An 18,472-nucleotide genomic window follows, 5' to 3' on the forward strand; every position below is an offset into this window, starting at 1 on the left:
CTCTAACTAAAGCAGATGCTTTTCCCCTACCCAGGTTGGAGGATTGTGTTGATCGGATAGGTAGTGCTACGTTTGTAACGAAGTTGGATCTTCTGAAGGGATATTGGCAGGTTCCATTCACCCCACGTGAAGAGATTTCTGCTTTTAGTATACCAGATCGGTTCCTCCAATATACGGTTATGGCTTTTGGTCTAAAAAATGCTCCTGCTACATTTCAGCATCTTATGTCTCAGGTCCTAGGTAATGTAGACAACTGTGAGGTCTACCTTGATGATGTGGTTGTTTTTTCAGACACATGGGGCAGCCATGTTGGCACCTTAAGCAAAGTGTTTGCTAAACTTCAAGCTGCCTCCCTTACGCTCAACCTGGCAAAATGTGAATTTGGTCAAGCTACGGTGACCTACCTGGGTAAACAGGTGGGGCAAGGTGTTGTTCGCCCTGTGGAGGCTAAGGTTGAGTCGGTTGCCACTTTTCCTGCCCCCAAGACTAAACGGGAGCTTAGGCGATTTTTGGGGATGGCAGGGTATTATAGGAGTTTTTGTAGAAACTTCTCCGATGTTGTATTGCCACTTACAAATCTCCTCCGTGGTTCAGTTCCTTTTGTGTGGTCTTCTAGCTGTAAAGCTGCGTTTGAATCTGTAAAGTTACTTTTATGTAGTGCTCCTGTTCTTGCAGCACCTGATTTCAAGAAACCTTTTAAACTTGAAGTGGATGCAAGTGGTACTGGTGCTGGTGCTGTCCTAATTCAAGAGGACATTCATGGAATAGGTCATCCTGTGAGTTTCTTCTCACGCAAGTTCAACCGCTACCAACTAAACTATAGTACTATCGAGAAGGAAGCCCTTGCCCTTTTGCTTGCTCTTCAACACTTTGAAGTCTACATTGGTTCATGCCCTGATCCCGTTATGGTTTTTACAGACCACAATCCCCTAGTGTTTTTAAGTCGTATGTCAAACAACAACCAACAGCTTATGCGCTGGCCTTTAGTCCTGCAAAGTTTTAACTTGTAAATTCGGCATAAGAGAGGTTCTGAGAATGTGGTGGCTGATTCGTTATCACGAGGCCATAATTGAAGTTGAACCTGACGTTCACTTTTATGTTGCTTATTATTTTGTGATCGTCACTGGTGGCTACTGTAGGTGCTTTTCGGTGTCTATTTTCCTTTCAGCTCCTCCAATTACGTCATATATCCACCTGTACGTCATTGGACGATCATCACATGACACACAATGCCCCACCTCGTCGTCGTGCTATTGGCTGGATGGGAATTGCAGCTGGACATTTAAACCACGTCAGCGAGAGTGAAACGGAGAGAGAGAAAAAGCCGGTTTTGGATGCTGTGTTGTATGTCGAAATTTTGGGTTGGCTTAGACATTTTGTGTTTTCTGCCTCGTTGTGTGTGTCCTGTTGTATGTGTTTCTATGTAGTTTTTGTAAATATTGGTATATGTAGATATAGTAAATACACCTTGTTCGGTGGTTAGTAGGAAGTCGGTGCCAGTTTTGTTATACGGTTTATTATTGTTTTTTGGCGAGATAGGGAGCGAGGGAAGAACATGTATTTTCTTTTCTTTTCTTTGGATTAGGTTAACTGAGTACTACTTGTTGAGTTAGAGGGAGTTTTATTTATTATTTTGGCCTTTCCGACTTCTGAAGCCGTAACCACCTAAGAGAAGACGGAATAAATCCAAGAAGTGAAACTGTCGTGCCAGGTGTATTTTTGTTCCCTTTCTCTTTTCATGCTGAGTTCTAATTTTTACCTGTATGTTACGATCTGACCTAGACCTGGTCGTAACAAATGCATGTCAACAATAATGCATGTTAATTTAGTCTTAGTCAGCGTTTTTGGACAGTGGTGCAGTCTTGTCATCGTCTCGTCTTAGTCATGAAAAAAAAAGGTTGTTGACGAACATATTTCGTCTCGTCTCGTCTGACGAAATTAACACTATGTCACACACAGAGGTTTGGCCTGCCTTGGATCTGAGCTACTCTGAGTGAACAAATGCAATTGTGCCAGGCCTCATACTGTAGGTCATAGGTCACTAACAGGCGGACCGCTGTCCGGGTCTGGACCCAGAAGCTGCCCAATCCGGACCCGGACATACAGCCAAAACAAAAGGTTATGCTTTAAAACTTGACTGGGCACTTCTATTTTACCGGAGCAGCTTTTGCGATCTTTACGGTAGTGATAGTGGAAACGCACAGACCAATTGCATGCGAGTTAAGCCATCCCTCGTGATACCACTCAGCCGTTCAAGTCCGTGCATTCCTGAAGTAAACACTGCGACTCAACAGTGCAAGACAGATGAGAGAGAATTGGAGTAAAGTTACACATGAAAGATAACGATACATGTAGAAAACAAAGGGAGAGAAACAGACGAGTGAGACGGAGAAAGGAAGAGAAACAGACGAGTGAGACGGAGAAAGGGAGAGAAACAGACGAGTGAGACGGAGAAAGGGAGAATAAAGAACAAATGCCGCTCTCCAAAAAAAAAGAAAAGTGGACAGCGAAAATAGAGCATTTAATCCAGAATAGACAGACTCATTTCTGTTCACACTTCCCACTTCACACTAAACCAGTGTGTCTCATATGTACAGAAACCGTGGCACTTATTAAAAGTGGCAATGTGAAACGCCATTATGAGACTCCATTCAAGCCCAGGTTTAACCCTAACCCAAGCCAAGCTAGAGCTCAGTTCTCTCACCGAGATATAAAAAGGAAAGTTAAGCACTTTATTTACACATACACAATTTTCACATTTTATTTATTTTAACTTATTTTGAAATGTAGCCCTACTTTTATTTATTTAATGAGAGAACGTTATACATATCTACAATCATACATATGTTCAGTTCTATGTTACATGACAATAAATATTGTCAAAAGGTTTTTGAATTTTTTTGAAAGGTTTATTTGATTTGACAGTCAGGTATTGATTGCTTGCAGATGTTGATACAACTACTAGGCTACATAAATATATATCACACTAACTAGTTAGACATTATGATCTTCCGGACCTTTGCTTCAAGAGATTTTCTCTTACTGGACCTCTTTAAATTTTAGTTGAATACCTCTGCTGTAGGTGATGGGTGTGTTTGCACAACAAAAGCAGGAGAACAATGGAGCTGTAGAGGCGCTAGTAGGTGTGAGGTCCAGGAAATTTACGCAAATTTGCGCAGGCTTAGTTAATGTCACTTATGTTATGCCTAACTTGAACTGTGATTTCCTTTATATTTTACATTGCTATTATTTGAGTAAATGTAGGCAACATATAATAATAATAAGAAGAAGAACAAATGTTAATTTAAAAAATCCCATAGCCAACGGTGTTTCATACGTCTTTATATTTTATTGTGGATGTTTTCTCACAATTCTGATGTAATGTGAAGTAAAATAAAAAATCTAAAATTTTTTAAATGTAAATTAATAATATAAACATATTATACAATCTTAAAAAAACTTTGTGTTTAAGAGAAAAAGTGTTCTTATGCTCCACCAGGTGGCGCATAAGAACACTTTTTCTCTTAAACACAAAGTTTTTTTAAGATTGTATAATATGTTTATATAATAATATGTATAATATGTTTATATGCGGCACGAATTGCCGAATGCCGCGGTAGAAGACGTTCGTTCTTAAAGGCCACATCTGTACACACATACCAACTACACAGAAACTCAGTCGGGGGTGACTTGGAATAAACCATTCACTGCATACAGTATACTACAAGAACATTACAGTGGAAGCGTGGCTGTGGTCAAGCATCGGTTATCGAACCAGTGGGTAACATGTGACGATTCTTTGTGCTTTAAAAGTCTACCATGATCTGAGAGAGAATGAGTGACTGAGCAGACACACACACACAGATAAATATAGCCAGAGCAAGTCTTTTTCTTTTTTTTTTGTCTGTCTCCTGAGTCTTCCTCCACAACATCTCCTGCCAGGGCACTACAGTGCTGCCGAAACTCTGGTTCAGCAGTCCAAGAGCTGATGAACACTCCAAAACCTGCTGCAGCGCAACATGTCTCTAGCTGTATCCCCTGAGACAACAATACATGTGTTGCTCAGGAAATGGCCTCACCGGACAATCTGGAGACATCTCTGGAACTGTTTGAACATGCACAGATGCATGTTAATGGTTGGAGGAGAATTGGGCCTTGAGACTTGACGCGTGATGTGTGTTAATGGTTGGAGGAGAATTGGGCCCTGAGTGGTGAGGAGAGTAACTCCTTATCCTATCCAAGGAACCAGACATTACCTACATGTTTCTGTTAACAAATATTACAATTCATTTGTTAAGTGTCTCATGACCCTGATATTTGAAGCATAAGAAGTCCCACAAGCCACCATAGGATTTTGACTCCAATATCTAATGAAAAACATTTATTTCCACATCCTTTGGGTTACACCAGTTTGTCACACATCCTTTTGGGTTGTTTTAAGCCCCAGCAATGGTTCTCCTAGTAAACCCCAAAAATCTGATTAAGTACAGCACAATTGAGAAAAAAAATGTCTGGCCTTCAAGTCACCCCCAATACTACCTGCTGAGGGTATGGTGAGTGTCTTGTTTACAGGGGCAGATGACAGCATCTAGAGAAACACAACACTCTATATGTTGTGTACCGAACCATATTCAGGATCATTAACATTAGACACATTGCACAGATGCATGTTAATGGTTGGAGGAGAATTGAGCCTTGAGACTTGACGTGTGATGTGTGTTAATGGTTGGAGGAGAATTGGGCCTTGAGACTTGACGTGTGATGTGTGTTAATGGTTGGAGGAGAATTGTCACCCTGAGTGGTGACACTCTGTCCCTGCTATCAGGTGAAGGCTATCCTAAGTGTGTCCTTTGCTCCCGGTCAAGAGAATGACAACAGCAAAAGGACTGTTTACCGAACTGTTGTGCTATGTATTCAATCATTCACCAAATGGTTAACAAAGGTTTATACCTAAATTTTCAGATGTCACCTTGAAAATTTACTGAGTTGAGCAAGTAGAATTTTGCCAGGTTGTAATAACTCACTTTGAAGAACTTAACACTTTTGTTCTAACATTATACACACACAGCTATAAATACATGTAAACATTATGTGGCAGTGCTACAAGGTGGGTCTTACTTTTGCATTTGGCTGACTTTTCTAACCCTGTTGTTCTTCAGAGTCAGATAGATGGAATCTTTACTTTTTCATAACCAATACTTTAAAGAGAATATCATAAATATGTTACATATATAATTAGGTGAGGTTAACCTTTTTCTGAGAGAGAGAGAGAGAGAGAGAGAACACGCAAAAATAACAATGATACTTGTCTCCATTATTAAACTGAAGAAATTTACAGACCTTTGGCAATTAGTATAGTATAACCAAACTGTGTGGTAGTTTATGTACAGTGCAGCTGGGTTTCCTGTCACTGTGGGCACCAGAGCACAGTAGTATAGAGCAGAGTCTGATACAGCAGCAGAGGAGATGATCAGATCCACTTGTTTTTTATCTTTATCATCAACCTTAGCATCCAGACGTGGTGGAAGAGGGTTACTTTTATCTCCACTTGGCAGGATGTAAAGAAGAAGCTCAGGATTAGATTTTGGATATTGTTTGTACCAGAACAGACTCTGTACAACACCACTGAAGCCTTTGTAGCTGCAGGACAGAGTAACATCATCACCTTCATCTACAACTTTATGAGTGAAAAGTGGCTTTATTGGATCTGCCATGGAGTCACCTGTTATAGAGAAGAGAACATAATGTTATTAGCCTTAACATGATCAAGACAAAGTTAAAGAATCCAGACTCACATTCTGATTTTTTCACTCACTACTATTTACCATGACCTTTAAAGTTTCTGAATTTAAATGTGAACCCACTTAGTGAAAGCCACAGGCACATCAGTATAACAGTGAACATGATGAATGGTGATGAATGGTGTTGCCAAATGAAGAGGTCTCTCTGTACTCTATTATGTGAACATCATAAAGGTTCATGAAGCTCCACCCCACAGCATCACATGACACTTCCTTATCTTCTGACAGTTTCTTGACTTGTTATATATATAATCATAAATCTCCAAAAAGTCTCAGTTTATTGCCACATTACCAACTCTTCTAAAATCCATACATTCATGTGGGAATCATACTCTATATATACAGATAGATATACAACATACAGATCAAGTGATATAAACAAAATTCACATTTTCGTTCCAAAATATATAGAATGTGTCTTGCATAATTTGTCATCCTCCCGAACTCTTTGTTTTTAGACTGAAATTTATATAAACTTGAATCTAAATCATGAACCTACAAAAATAAATAACTAAATAGATAAATAAATAAATAAAATTAATAGTAGCCGAAAAAACCATTAAAATTCTGTTGTTATATTCCTTTTATATTTCAATCTAACCCAACCTAATCTTTTAAATAAGAGACATGGTTACATAGAGAAATTATCACAGTAGTTGTCAGACTTTGACTATGTTGCCCCCTAGTGGAAAGAAAGAGATTCATTTAATTGCCTCCAAATATGATTGTATTTATGAAATTATATTTGTAGTTTGTGGCCTAATACAAGGTGAAATTCTATTTTTTAAAAGCTAAAACTACATGACTGCATTTTTACTTAAATCACCTTAAATAGATCTTAAAACAAAAGATTTTACCTCATAAAATTTGTCTAATTTATATACAGTTATTTCCAGATAATTTTCCTGGATGTTTAATTGAACTCCTCTCAGAAGGAGTTAAAATCTCCTCTCCTTCTTATGACCAAACCTTTATTAAGGATTAGATATAAATTAATATTGTTCTGGATTATAAGAAGGTAAATGAGAACAGGATGCAAACAAAATTAGTAATACACTGAAATAGAGCCAGACACAAAGCAATCAAACATATTAAAAGATATGACAACTATAGCATATAAGGAGCAGGATGATATGTTGCTTCCAAAACTGCTTTAGTTCTTCAACTTAAATCTGACATATTTTACTACTTTTAGATCCAATGATATAATTATTGTCTCAGTAATAAAATAATTGAGAGAAATTTAGTTTTTCCTTACATCATTCATGTGAGATCATTACAGTGGCAGCATGGCTGTGGTCGAGCATCGGTTGTTGAACCAGCAAGAAATGTGTGATGATTAAATTTTGTGCTTTAAAAGTTTAACATAATCAGAAAGAGAGAGGGAAAGATGAGTGACTAAGCACACACACACACACATAAATACAGACAGAGCAAGATTTCTTCACAGAACAACAGTTATGATTCTTTTTCTTATTTTTGTCTGTCTCCTGAGTCTTCCTCCACAACTTCTCTTGCCTGGGCACTACAGTATATATATTCATCAATATATATCAAGGACACCAAACACACAGCCACACACACAAGAGAATGACAACAGCAAAAGTGAAGGGCTGTTATGGGGCAGTTTACCGAGCTGTTGTGTTATGTATTAAATCATTCCCCAGATGGTAAAGAGACTGCAGAGTAACTCCTTATCCTATCCAAGGAACCAGACATTACCTACATGTTTCTGTTAACAAATATTACAATTCATTTGTTAAGTGTCTCATGACCCTGATATTTGCAGCATGAAAAGTCCCACAAGCCACCATAGGATTTTGACTCCAATATCTGATGAAAAACATTTATTTCCACATCCTTTGGGTTACACCAGTTTGTCAAACATCCTTTTGAGTTGTTTTAAGCCCCAGCAATGGTTCTCCTAGTAAACCCCAAAAATCTGATTAAGTACAGCACAATTGAGAAAAAAAATGTCTGGCCTTCAAGTCACCCTCCGATACTACCTGCTGAGGGTATGGTGAGTGTCTTGTTTACAGGGGCAGATGACAGCATCTAGAGAAACACAACACTCTGTATGTTGTGTACCTGAACAAATTCAGGATCATTAACATTAGACACATTGTTTCAGTACTTTGATAACATTCATAGATATTTATAATATTAATACTAGTAACTATGGTTAAATCCGCTTAGGTTGAGTCCAGTCGAGAAGCTTTTATTGTCATGAAAACCATATACATCTGAACCAGTACAAAGTAAAATGAGATAACGTTTTTCCAGGACCATGGTTCTACATAGAACAACACAAAGATAAGGACTTAAAGTAAGTTAGTCCTAGCCACATAAAGTTCATTTGTGCAACCTGGTTCAAACAGTGCAGGAGAAAAGACAAACAAACAATACAAATCAATACAAAAACTACAAGACAATACTCAAAAGCACTGACCAATGTACATATTGTATATATTCTACAGTACATATGCAAAAATACAGGAATGAACACCTAATATAATAGCAGCAGTTATATGAGGTAGTGTAAGGAGTTAGAGAGAGAAAGAGAGAGCAAAATTTACAGGGCTCCTGTTCTCCAGTGTTAAAGGAATGAAATTTACAGACCTCTGGTGATTCCTATAGTAACAAAACTGTGTGTTAGTTTTTGTACAGTGCAGCTGGATTTCCTGTCACTGTGGGCTGCAGAGCACAGTAGTATAGAGCAGAGTCTGACACAGCAGCAGAGGAGATGATCAGAGCTACTTGTTTTTTATCTTTATCATCAACTTTAGCATCCAGACGCGGTGGAAGAGGGTTACTTTTACCTCCACTTGGAATGATGTAAAGAAGAAGCTCAGGATTAGATTTAGGATATTGTCTGTACCAGAACAGATTGTTTACGGTACCACTGAAGTCTTTGTAGCTGCAGGACAGAGTAACATCATCACCTTCATCTACAACTTTATGAGTGAAAAGTGACTTTATTGGATCTGCCATGGAGTCACCTGTCATAGAGAAGAGAACATAATATTATTAGTCTTTACATGATCAAGACAAAGATAAATGACTCACTATTTAATAACACTATTTACCATTACCACTAATGTTTCTGAATTTAAATGTGAACTCACTTAGTGAAAGCCACAGGCACATCAGTATAACAGCAAACATGATGAATGGTGATGAATGGTGTTGCCAAATGAAAAGGTCTCTATGTACTCTATTATGTGAACATCATAAAGGTTCATGAAGCTCCACCCCACAGCATTACATGACACGTAATGTTCTTCTGAAAGTTTCTTGACTTGCTGCAGTCCACCTAGTCACCTCCAAAACAAGTGATATATCCATTATATATATATATATATATATATATATATATATATATATATATATATAACATTATAATATATAATACTTACAAGTATATATTGTCTTAAATAATTTTTCATCTATATATAAATCTCCAAAAAGTCTCAGTTTAATGCCACATTAACAACTCTTCTAAAATGCATAAATTCATGAGGAAATCACACTCTGTATATAAAGATAGATACACAACATACGGGTGAAGTGATATAACCAAAATCCACAGTTTCATTCAGTGTCATCCTCACAAACTCATGGACTGAAATGTATATAATCTTGAATCTACATCATGAATTTAAATAAATAAATAAATAAACAAATAAATAAATAATATTATTACTAGGCACAAAAACATTAAAAAGAAAACAGTATTCAATTCTGTTTTTAAATCTGTAAATTGGTTCTTTTAAATAAGGGACATATACAGTGGCCGAGAAGTGCAAAACACATTAACAAATCCGAAAACACATTAACAAATTTGAATACACAACGACAAGTCAGACAACCCGGAAAAGTTAGGTATAGTTTGTGAATGGAAACTTGCCGATCATCAGACAAGACACCTGTCATTCAAGATATACAGGTATGGAATCTTATGTGTAACGTGTAAAGTTCTCCATTTAAATATAAGAAAATAACAGAATTAATCCACAGTAAGGACAAAACATTTTGTATACTTTTACACACACTTTCCACCTATTCCCTGCAGCAGACTGTTGAACTTCATGTATACCTTGAGTTAGAGGTGTCTTGTCCAATGATCGGCACGTGTTCCAATCACAAACTATACCTACCTTTTCCGTTGGTTGTCTGAGTTGTCGTTGTGTATTCGGATTTGTTAATGTGTATTCGGATTTGTTGTTTTGTTTTCGGATTTGTTAGTGTTTTGCATTTCTCGGCCACCGTAGACATACTTACATAGAGAATTTATCACAGTAGTTGTCAGACTTTATGACTTTATGTTGCCCCCTAGTGGAGAAAAAGATGACCTTTTATTATCTTTAAATTTTTCTTCTAATTGCCACAGATGTAGTTATAATTTGTGGCTATTCTATTTTTTTTTAAGGATAAAACTACATGACATACTTAAATCACCTTAAATAGATTTTAAAACAAAAGATTTTACTTAATGAAAAAATGTCTAATTCATGTACATTTATTTCAAGTTATCCATTAAAGGAACAAATATTCTGAATGATGATTCTAAAGCAGTACACAGTGTTAAAATCATTTCTAGCTTTGAGTCCATTATATCAAGGTGATGTTATCTAATGTGTTATAATTGAGACAAGCAAAGTTTTCATCAAGTTCAATCCTTACACCATTCATGTGAGAACTGTTGTGTCTTTATTAACATAAAGACTTGGACACACGTAACCTCTTATTGACTTTATATTACTTACACATGTACACTTTACTTCCTCATCCAATTACAGGCATATATACACACACACACATACCAACTACACAGAAACTCCGGGGGTGACTTGGAATAAACCATTTACTGCATACAGTATACTACAAGAACATTACAGTGGAAGCGTGGCTGTGGTCAAGCATTGGTTATCGAACCAGCGGGTAACATGTGACGATTCTTTGTGCTTTAAAAGTCTACCATGATCTGAGAGAGAGAATGAGTGACTGAGCAGACACACACACACACACACAGATAAATATAGCCAGAGCAAGATTTCTTGACAGAACTAAGTTATGAGTCTTTTTCTTTTTTGTTGTCTGTCTCCTGAGTCTTCCTCCACAACATCTCCTGCCAGGGCACTACAGTGCTGCCGAAACTCTGGTTCAAGTCTGCCATGAAAGCAGGAGCAGTCCAAGAGCTGATGAACACTCCAAAACCTGCTGCAGTGCAACATGTCTCTAGCTGTATCCCCTGAGACAACACTACAGGAAATGTTGCTCAGGAAATGGCCTCATGACCGGACAATCTGGAGACATCTCTGGAACTGTTTGAACATGCACAGATGCGTGTTAATGGTTGGAGGAGAATTGGGCCTTGAGACTTGACGCGTCATGCGTGTTAATGGTTGGAGGAGAATTGGGCCTTGAGTGGTGACACTCTGTCCCTGCTATCAGGTCAAGGCTATTCTAAGTGTGTCCTTTGCTACCGGTCAAGAGAATGACAACAGCAAAAAGACTGTCTACCGAACTGTTGTGCTATGTATTCAATCATTCACCAAATGGTTAAGCGACTGGAGAGTAACTCCTTATTCTATCCAAGGAACCAGACATTACCTACATGTTTTAACAAATATTACCAGTAGCCAGTGAACCCCTTCTAAAAATAACCAATTTTTTTCCATAGTACTGCCTGAACACCTAAATCTTTTAAACTAATGTTTATCAAAACACTAATAAAACCATACCTTGACCCCTGTCAGCTATACCTCCAACCCTTTGTAAACCTACCCTTTATCTCCAAGATCCAAGAAAAGGTTGTAGCACAGCAGTTATGCTAATAGCCTACATAGGAATAACATTTATGAAATGTATCAGTCAGGATTTAAGCCTCATCATAGCACAGAGACAGCACTGGTTAAAGATGTAAATGACCTACTACTGGCCTTTGATCAGGGTTGTGTCTCCTTGCTGGTGTTGCTTGGCCTGAGTGGAGTTTTTGACACCACTGATCATGATATTCTTCTTGATAGGCTAGAGAAATATTGTTTGAGTTAAGCGAAAAGCCGTCTTCTGGCTCAGGAATTATTTGACAAATTATTATAATCAATTTGTAGGGGCACGGTGGCTTAATGGTTAGCACGTTCGCCTCACACCTCCAGGGTCAGGGTTTGATTCCCGCCTCCACCTTGTGTGTGTGGAGTTTGCATGTTCTCCCCGTGCCTCGGGGGTTTCCTCCGGGTACTCCGGTTTCCTCCCCCGGTCTAAAGACATGCATGGTAGGTTGACTGGCATCTCTGGAAAATTGTCCCTAGTGTGTGAGTGTGTGTGTGTGTGTGTGCGCCCTGCGATGGGTTGGCACTCCGTCCAGGGTGTATCCTGCCTTGATGCCTGATGACGCCTGAGATAGGCACAGGCTCCCCGTGACCGGAGGTAGTTCGGATAAGCGGTAGAAAATGAATGAATGAGTGAGTGAGTGAGAATTTTCTTTTCTCATGATGCCATCTATTTTTTAAAGCACACCAGTCCCTTCTGCCGCAAAGCAGCCCCACAACATTATACTACCACCCCCATACTTCACAGTTGGGATGGTGTTTTGAGGCTTCAAAGCTTCGCCCTTTTTCCTCCAAATATACCGTTTATCATTATGGCCGAACAGTTCAATTTTTGTTTCGCCAGACCACAGGACATGTCTCCAGAAATTACGATTTTTTCCCCCATGTGCAGTTGCAAACTGTAGTCTGGCTTTTTAATGGTGGTTTTGAAGTAATGGCTTTCTCCTCCCAGAGGCTTTCTCCTCCTTTGCTGTTGTCCTGGGGTTGATTTGCACATTCCGCACCAAAAAAACTTTCCTCTCTGGGACTCAGAATCTGTCTCCTTCCTAAGCGCTATGATGGTTGTACATTCCCATGTTTTTTTATACTTGCGTATTATTGTCTGAACGGATGGACGTGGGACCTTCAGGCATCTGGAAATTGCACCCAAGGATGAGCCACACTTGTGGAGGTCAACAATTCTTTTTCTGATGTCTTGTTGGATTTCTCTTGATTTTCCCATGATGTCAAAGAAAGAGGCTCTGTGTTTGAGGTGTCCCTTTATATGCATCCACAGGTGTGCCACAAATTAACTTAAATGGAATCAATTAACCTATCAGAAGCTTCTTAAGCTCAGAATGGATTCAACTGGAGGTTTTTTTTTTTTGTTTAAAGGCATGATAAACTTAGTGTATGTATACTTCTGACTTTAATGAAAGTGATAATAAAAATACATAAAAATTCTCCCTCGCTCGATTCTGACATTTAACAAATGCAAAAAATGTTAATATTTATTGATTTAAAACAGAAAAGGTTTACTCTGATTTAATGTATGACAGTAAAGAAATAAAAGTTTTTGTGTTTTTTTTCTGAAGTGTATGTAAATATCTGGTTTCAACTGTACACACAGCAACACATTAGGTACCACAAAAAAAACAAGTGACAATACTTATGTGTTAAGACAGTACCCCCTCTGGTGGTCTAACAGGGAATTGCAATATTAGTTCCGAACACGTATAGTAATCATTTATCTACACCATCTGACAGATGTCCTGAGATCCTTGAGATGAACTGGGCTCCTAGCAAACCCAAAATACTGTGCACTTGGGGGGGGAGGAAATATGTTATCTAGTCTTCTGCTTGAACAGGAGCATCCACAAATTGATAAGTCAGGAGTGATTGCAGCCTGTCTGAGGCTTCAGACCAGTTCTTGTGTCTAGCTGGCTATTATCGAATGTTTGTACCTAAATTTTCCGACATTTTTGGGAGTGCCCCATGCTTTAAATCAGCCATAATCTCTAGGTAAGGCTGATTAAGTACAGCACGATTGAGACAAATTGTCTGGTCATCAAGTAGGTGTAGCTCTACTACTACCTGCTGGGTGAATCGGCTGTCTTGTTTAAAGGGAACAGATGACAGCATCCATACATTTACAACACTCTTTATGTTGTGTAGCTGATCATATTCAGAATGCTTAAAATTAGACACATTGTTTTTGTACTTTGTTAACATTCACATTTTTGTAGCTAAGGTTAAATCTGCATAGTTAATTTTGTTATTTCAATTTAATCAAATTTGTTACCTGTAATTGTAGAAAGATTGTATAATAAAGAGGTGTACAGGAATTTTCTGCACATGACGTTATGCCGCAGTAACATTTGAACTGGCCATCTTTAGTGGAATACTTCAGAAGGAAAGACGGCATCTGTAATTCTTACAGATTTATACAAGCATATGTCACTTTTACATGCAGATTTCTGAGAATTTTTTACTTTTTCATAGACAATAATTCAATTTTAATATATTACATATATTATTAGGCAACTTCATTATTTCTGAGTTTTGTGACATGCTTGTTAATATCTGATATCGCAAACACAGAGATAGAAAGAAAGAGAGAAAAAACACAAAATAACAGAGCTTCTCGTCTCCAGTTTTAAAAGGATAAAATTTACACACCTTTGTAAGTACAATTCCTATAACAAAACTGTGTGTTAGTTTTTGTACAGTGCAGCTGGATTTCCTGCCACTGTGGGCTGCAGAGCACAGTAATATAGAGCAGAGTCTGATACAGCAGCAGAGGAGATGTTCAGATACACTTGTTTTTTATCTTTATCATCAACTTTAGCATCCAGACGTGGTGGAAGAGGGTTACTTTTACCTCCACTTCGAAGTATGTAAAGAAGATACTCAGGATTAGATTTAGGATATTGTCTGTACCAGAACAGACTCTGTGCAGTACCACTGAAGTCTTTGTAGCTGCAGGAAAGAGTAACATCATCACCTTCATCTACAACTTTATGAGTGAAAAGTGCCTTTATTGGATCTGCCATGGAGTCACCTGTCATAGAGAAGAGAACATAATATTATTATCCTTAACATGATCAAAACAAAGTTAAGTAACTAAGACTCACATTCTGATTTTTTCACTCACTACTATTTACCATTACCACTAATGTTTCTGAATTTAAATATGAACTCACTTAGTGAAAGCCACAGGCACATCAGTATAACAGTGAACATGATGAATGGTGATGAATGGTGTTGCCAAATGAAAAGGTCTCTCTGTACTCCATTATGTGAACATCATAAAGGTTCATGAAGCTCCACCCCACAGCATCACATGACACCTCCTGTTCTTCTGACAGTTTCTTGACTTTCTGCAGTTCACCTAGTCACCTACAAAACAAGTAATATATCCATAATAATAAATATATATTTTCTTTTATATCATTAGAAAATTCACCATTTTTGTTCTAAAACATATAGAGAGATTGTGTCTTAAATCGAAATTTAAGTGAAATTAACTTTTAGAAGAGTTGTTGTTAAATGTGTCTATAAGTATACAGCATATATACAGTGTGTATATATTTATATGTGTATATATATATATATATATATATATATATATATATATATACATATATATATATATATATACACACACACACATTATGGCATGCTGTTTAGGAAATTATTCATGAGAGAATTGAATGAAAAGTCTGAATATATTGAATGAATTCTGAATATATTGCATGAATCTTGAATATATTGAATGAAACCTGATGTCATCAAAAAGCACCCAATATTTTGTACTTTAGGCAGAATGTGTAAGCCAGCGAGAAACTTAGTTGCTGCAATTTTAATGAATGAATTAAATGAAGAGAGGGAATAATGGGAGGGTTGTGTCAGGAAGGGCATCCGACGTAAAACCTGTGTGAAGTGGATGTGCAGATGGTCCACTGTGGTGACCCCCATGGGAGCAGCCGAAAAATAAAAAGTTTGCCTTATGCAACTGGACTCCTAACTTCTTTTTTATAGTCTTTGTCCTGTGTTTTGTTTTTGTTTACATGCCTTCTTTATTGAATATGAATCAGTGAGTGTACCCATCTCCACTCTCGCTAATAAATTTGTCTTTATACAATACTAGGGTTAGTACCCATCATTGGTGGGACAAGGTTAAAGCTTAAAATAAGTTAAACAGCTTTAATGTAATCAGTCATTGAAGCATACTCATGGAAAGTTGGCTGGAAGGGAGAAGTGTGGTAGGAAAAGGTGCACAACCAAAAGGGATGACTGCAAAAGGCAGTCAAAAACTTGAGACAGCTTCACAAGTCACAGATGTCTTCAGGAAATGGACTATGACTGTTGCCTTCCTACCTAGTGTCAGACCACTCATAAACCAAACACAAACACCAAAAGCATCTTAGGCTAAGGAGAAAAATAACTGAACTGGTCCTCTGTGGGCAAAAGTCCTCTTTTCAGATAAAGATTAATTCTGCATTTCATTTGTAAATCAAGGTCCCACAGTCTGGAGGAAGAGTAAAGTGGCACAGAATCAAAGTTGCTTGAAGGTTAGTGTGAAGTTTCCACAGTTGGTGGTGATTTGAGGTAGCATGTCATCTGCTGGTCTTATTCCACTGTGTTTTGCCAAGTCTAATGTCAATGCAGAAGTCTACCAACAGATTTTAGAGCACTTCATGCTTCTGTCTGCTAGCAAACTTTATTGAGATGCTGATTTAGGACTTGACACCTGCCCACAGTGCCAAAACGTCCACTAATTGGTTTGCGCACCATGATATTACTTGCCATGATTGGCCAGCCAACCTGCCTGACCTGAACCCATTGAGAATGTGTGGAGTACTGACAAGAGGAAGATGAGAAGCACCCACCACAACCAAACAGTACAGACAAGCTAAAGGCTGTTAACAAAGTAGCCTGGTCTTCAATAGCGTTTCAGCAGTGCCACAGGCTGATCTCCCTCCCGTGCCATGCTGCACTGATCATTTTTAGAAGTTGGACTTTTTTTTTTTTTTTTGCGAAATCTTTTTATTGCAAACAAAATCAAATAACAATACAGAATCCCAGTTTGGTTTTGCATGAAAAATGAGTAAAGTAAAAGAATTACAAGAATAACAATAATAAAAAAAATAAAAAAGGAAAATCAGAAAACAATCCACCCACCCACCCCGGGTCCTGGCTCTTTTTAATTATTGAGTACCAATAATTTTAAATTTACAAAAGAAAATAAAACCTAATCCGGCAAAACCTGAAGGTCTATGAAATATGAGATAAACGGTTACCATTTAGGAAAAAACCTGGCGGTATTACCTCTTATCATATATTTAATTTTCTCAAGCCCAATAAAAAACGCTGTATCCTTTAGCCATTGTGAGTGAGATGGTGGGACTGAGGACTTCCACTGAAGAAGAAGGCGACGTCTGGCCAACAATGATGTAAAGCTAATAACTTCTTTTTGCATAGAGTTTAACTGAGATGCTTCATCTGGAAGTCCAAATATAGCAATCAATGGGCAGGGTTGCAAATGTACTCCCAGAATAGTGGACATTGTACTGAAATAATCCGACCAATAATTACATAGTCATGGACAGAAACAAAACATGTGACTCAGGTGGCATTGTGTGCTAGAGCATCTTTCACATTTGTCCTCGACATCTGGGTAAATTTGAGACAATCTATATTTAGAAAAATGCACCCAATAAATGACCTTAAACTGGATGAGTGCGAGACGAGCACATGAGACATTACCAAAGCCATTTACAACACTATCCCACCACCCGTCCCCAAGCTGAAGTCCCAGTTCGCCCTCCCAAGCAGCCTTTGTTTTGGAGGTGGAAGTTGGACATTTCTGTATTGTACATGATTTCTTTGGTTGATCTAAGTAAATATTTGGATATTTTGAGATTCAGGATTTTTTTTATTTTCATAAAATGGCATCATAACTGGCATGTTTGTCAGGGAGCACGCTGCTACGTCTCCCGTGCGTGCCCCGCCCACTAGAAGCTCCTCGCCAGCATACTAACTACACACACCGGACACTCATCTACTCACTCATTTCACCGCCTATATAAACACTCACGTCACACACGCTCCCCGTCCTTTATTGTCGGTCTAGCATCCGATGTTACGCCTAGTGGAGGACTTTATCCCGTATCCAGCCCAGCGCCGTGCTTCTCCTGAGCGCGCACTTTCCCTGGCTCTCACGAACTGCCTCCCGTCAGTTCCGGACATTGTGGGCCGCGCCCCTAGAGCGCACCACCGGATTATTCCTGCGTCGCAGGCATTTGTCTTCCGTGAAACTTTGTTTACGGCCACTTCGGCTTCCGCCTCCGTTTTCGCATAACAATGTTACACACATTCAAGTACAATATGTTTTCTTTGACAATTAATGAAACTTGAAACTTTAATGAGAAACAAGAGATTGAAAAATGTAGATGAGCTGAAGGCCACTGTAAAAGATACCTGGGCTTCCATACCACCTCAGCAGTGCCACAGACTGATCACCTCCATGCCATGCCGAATTGAGGCAGTAATTAAAGCAAAAGGAGCCCATACCAGGTATTGAGTACTTATACAGTAAATTAAAAAAACTTTCCAGAAGGCCAACAATTCACTAAAAATGTTTTTATTTTTATTGGTCTTATGAAGTATTCTAATTTTCTGAGATAGTGAATTGGTGGGTTTTTGTTAAATGTGAGCCAAAATCATCACAATTAAAAGTACCAAAGACTTAAACTGCTTCAGTCTGTGTGTACTGAATTTATATAATACACGAGTTTCACTATTTCAGTTGAATTACTAAAATAAATGAACTTTTCCACAACATTCTAATTTACTGAG

The 18,472-nt window shown here is 38.1% G+C and overlaps 3 gene segments (V, D, J or C); all 3 read right to left on the minus strand.

Annotated features, from left to right (window-relative positions):
• Positions 1-3,970: 3,970 nt before the first annotated feature.
• LOC132848094 (T cell receptor alpha variable 12-3-like) lies at positions 3,971-5,904 on the minus strand. The segment is given in 4 exon segments: positions 3,971-4,038; positions 4,540-4,588; positions 5,370-5,722; positions 5,865-5,904. Coding segments are annotated over 4 exon segments (510 nt in total).
• A 2,549-nt stretch (positions 5,905-8,453) lies between these two features.
• Positions 8,454-8,982, minus strand: LOC132847873 (T cell receptor alpha variable 12-3-like). The segment is given in 2 exon segments: positions 8,454-8,800; positions 8,927-8,982. Coding segments are annotated over 2 exon segments (387 nt in total).
• Positions 8,983-14,325: 5,343 nt separating this feature from the next.
• LOC132847874 (T cell receptor alpha variable 12-3-like) lies at positions 14,326-14,938 on the minus strand. The segment is given in 2 exon segments: positions 14,326-14,672; positions 14,815-14,938. Coding segments are annotated over 2 exon segments (387 nt in total).
• Between the last annotated feature and the right edge of the window lie 3,534 nt (positions 14,939-18,472).

The sequence above is a fragment of the Tachysurus vachellii genome, chromosome 7, assembly GCF_030014155.1.
Source record: "Tachysurus vachellii isolate PV-2020 chromosome 7, HZAU_Pvac_v1, whole genome shotgun sequence".
Taxonomy (NCBI): Eukaryota; Metazoa; Chordata; class Actinopteri; order Siluriformes; family Bagridae; genus Tachysurus; species Tachysurus vachellii.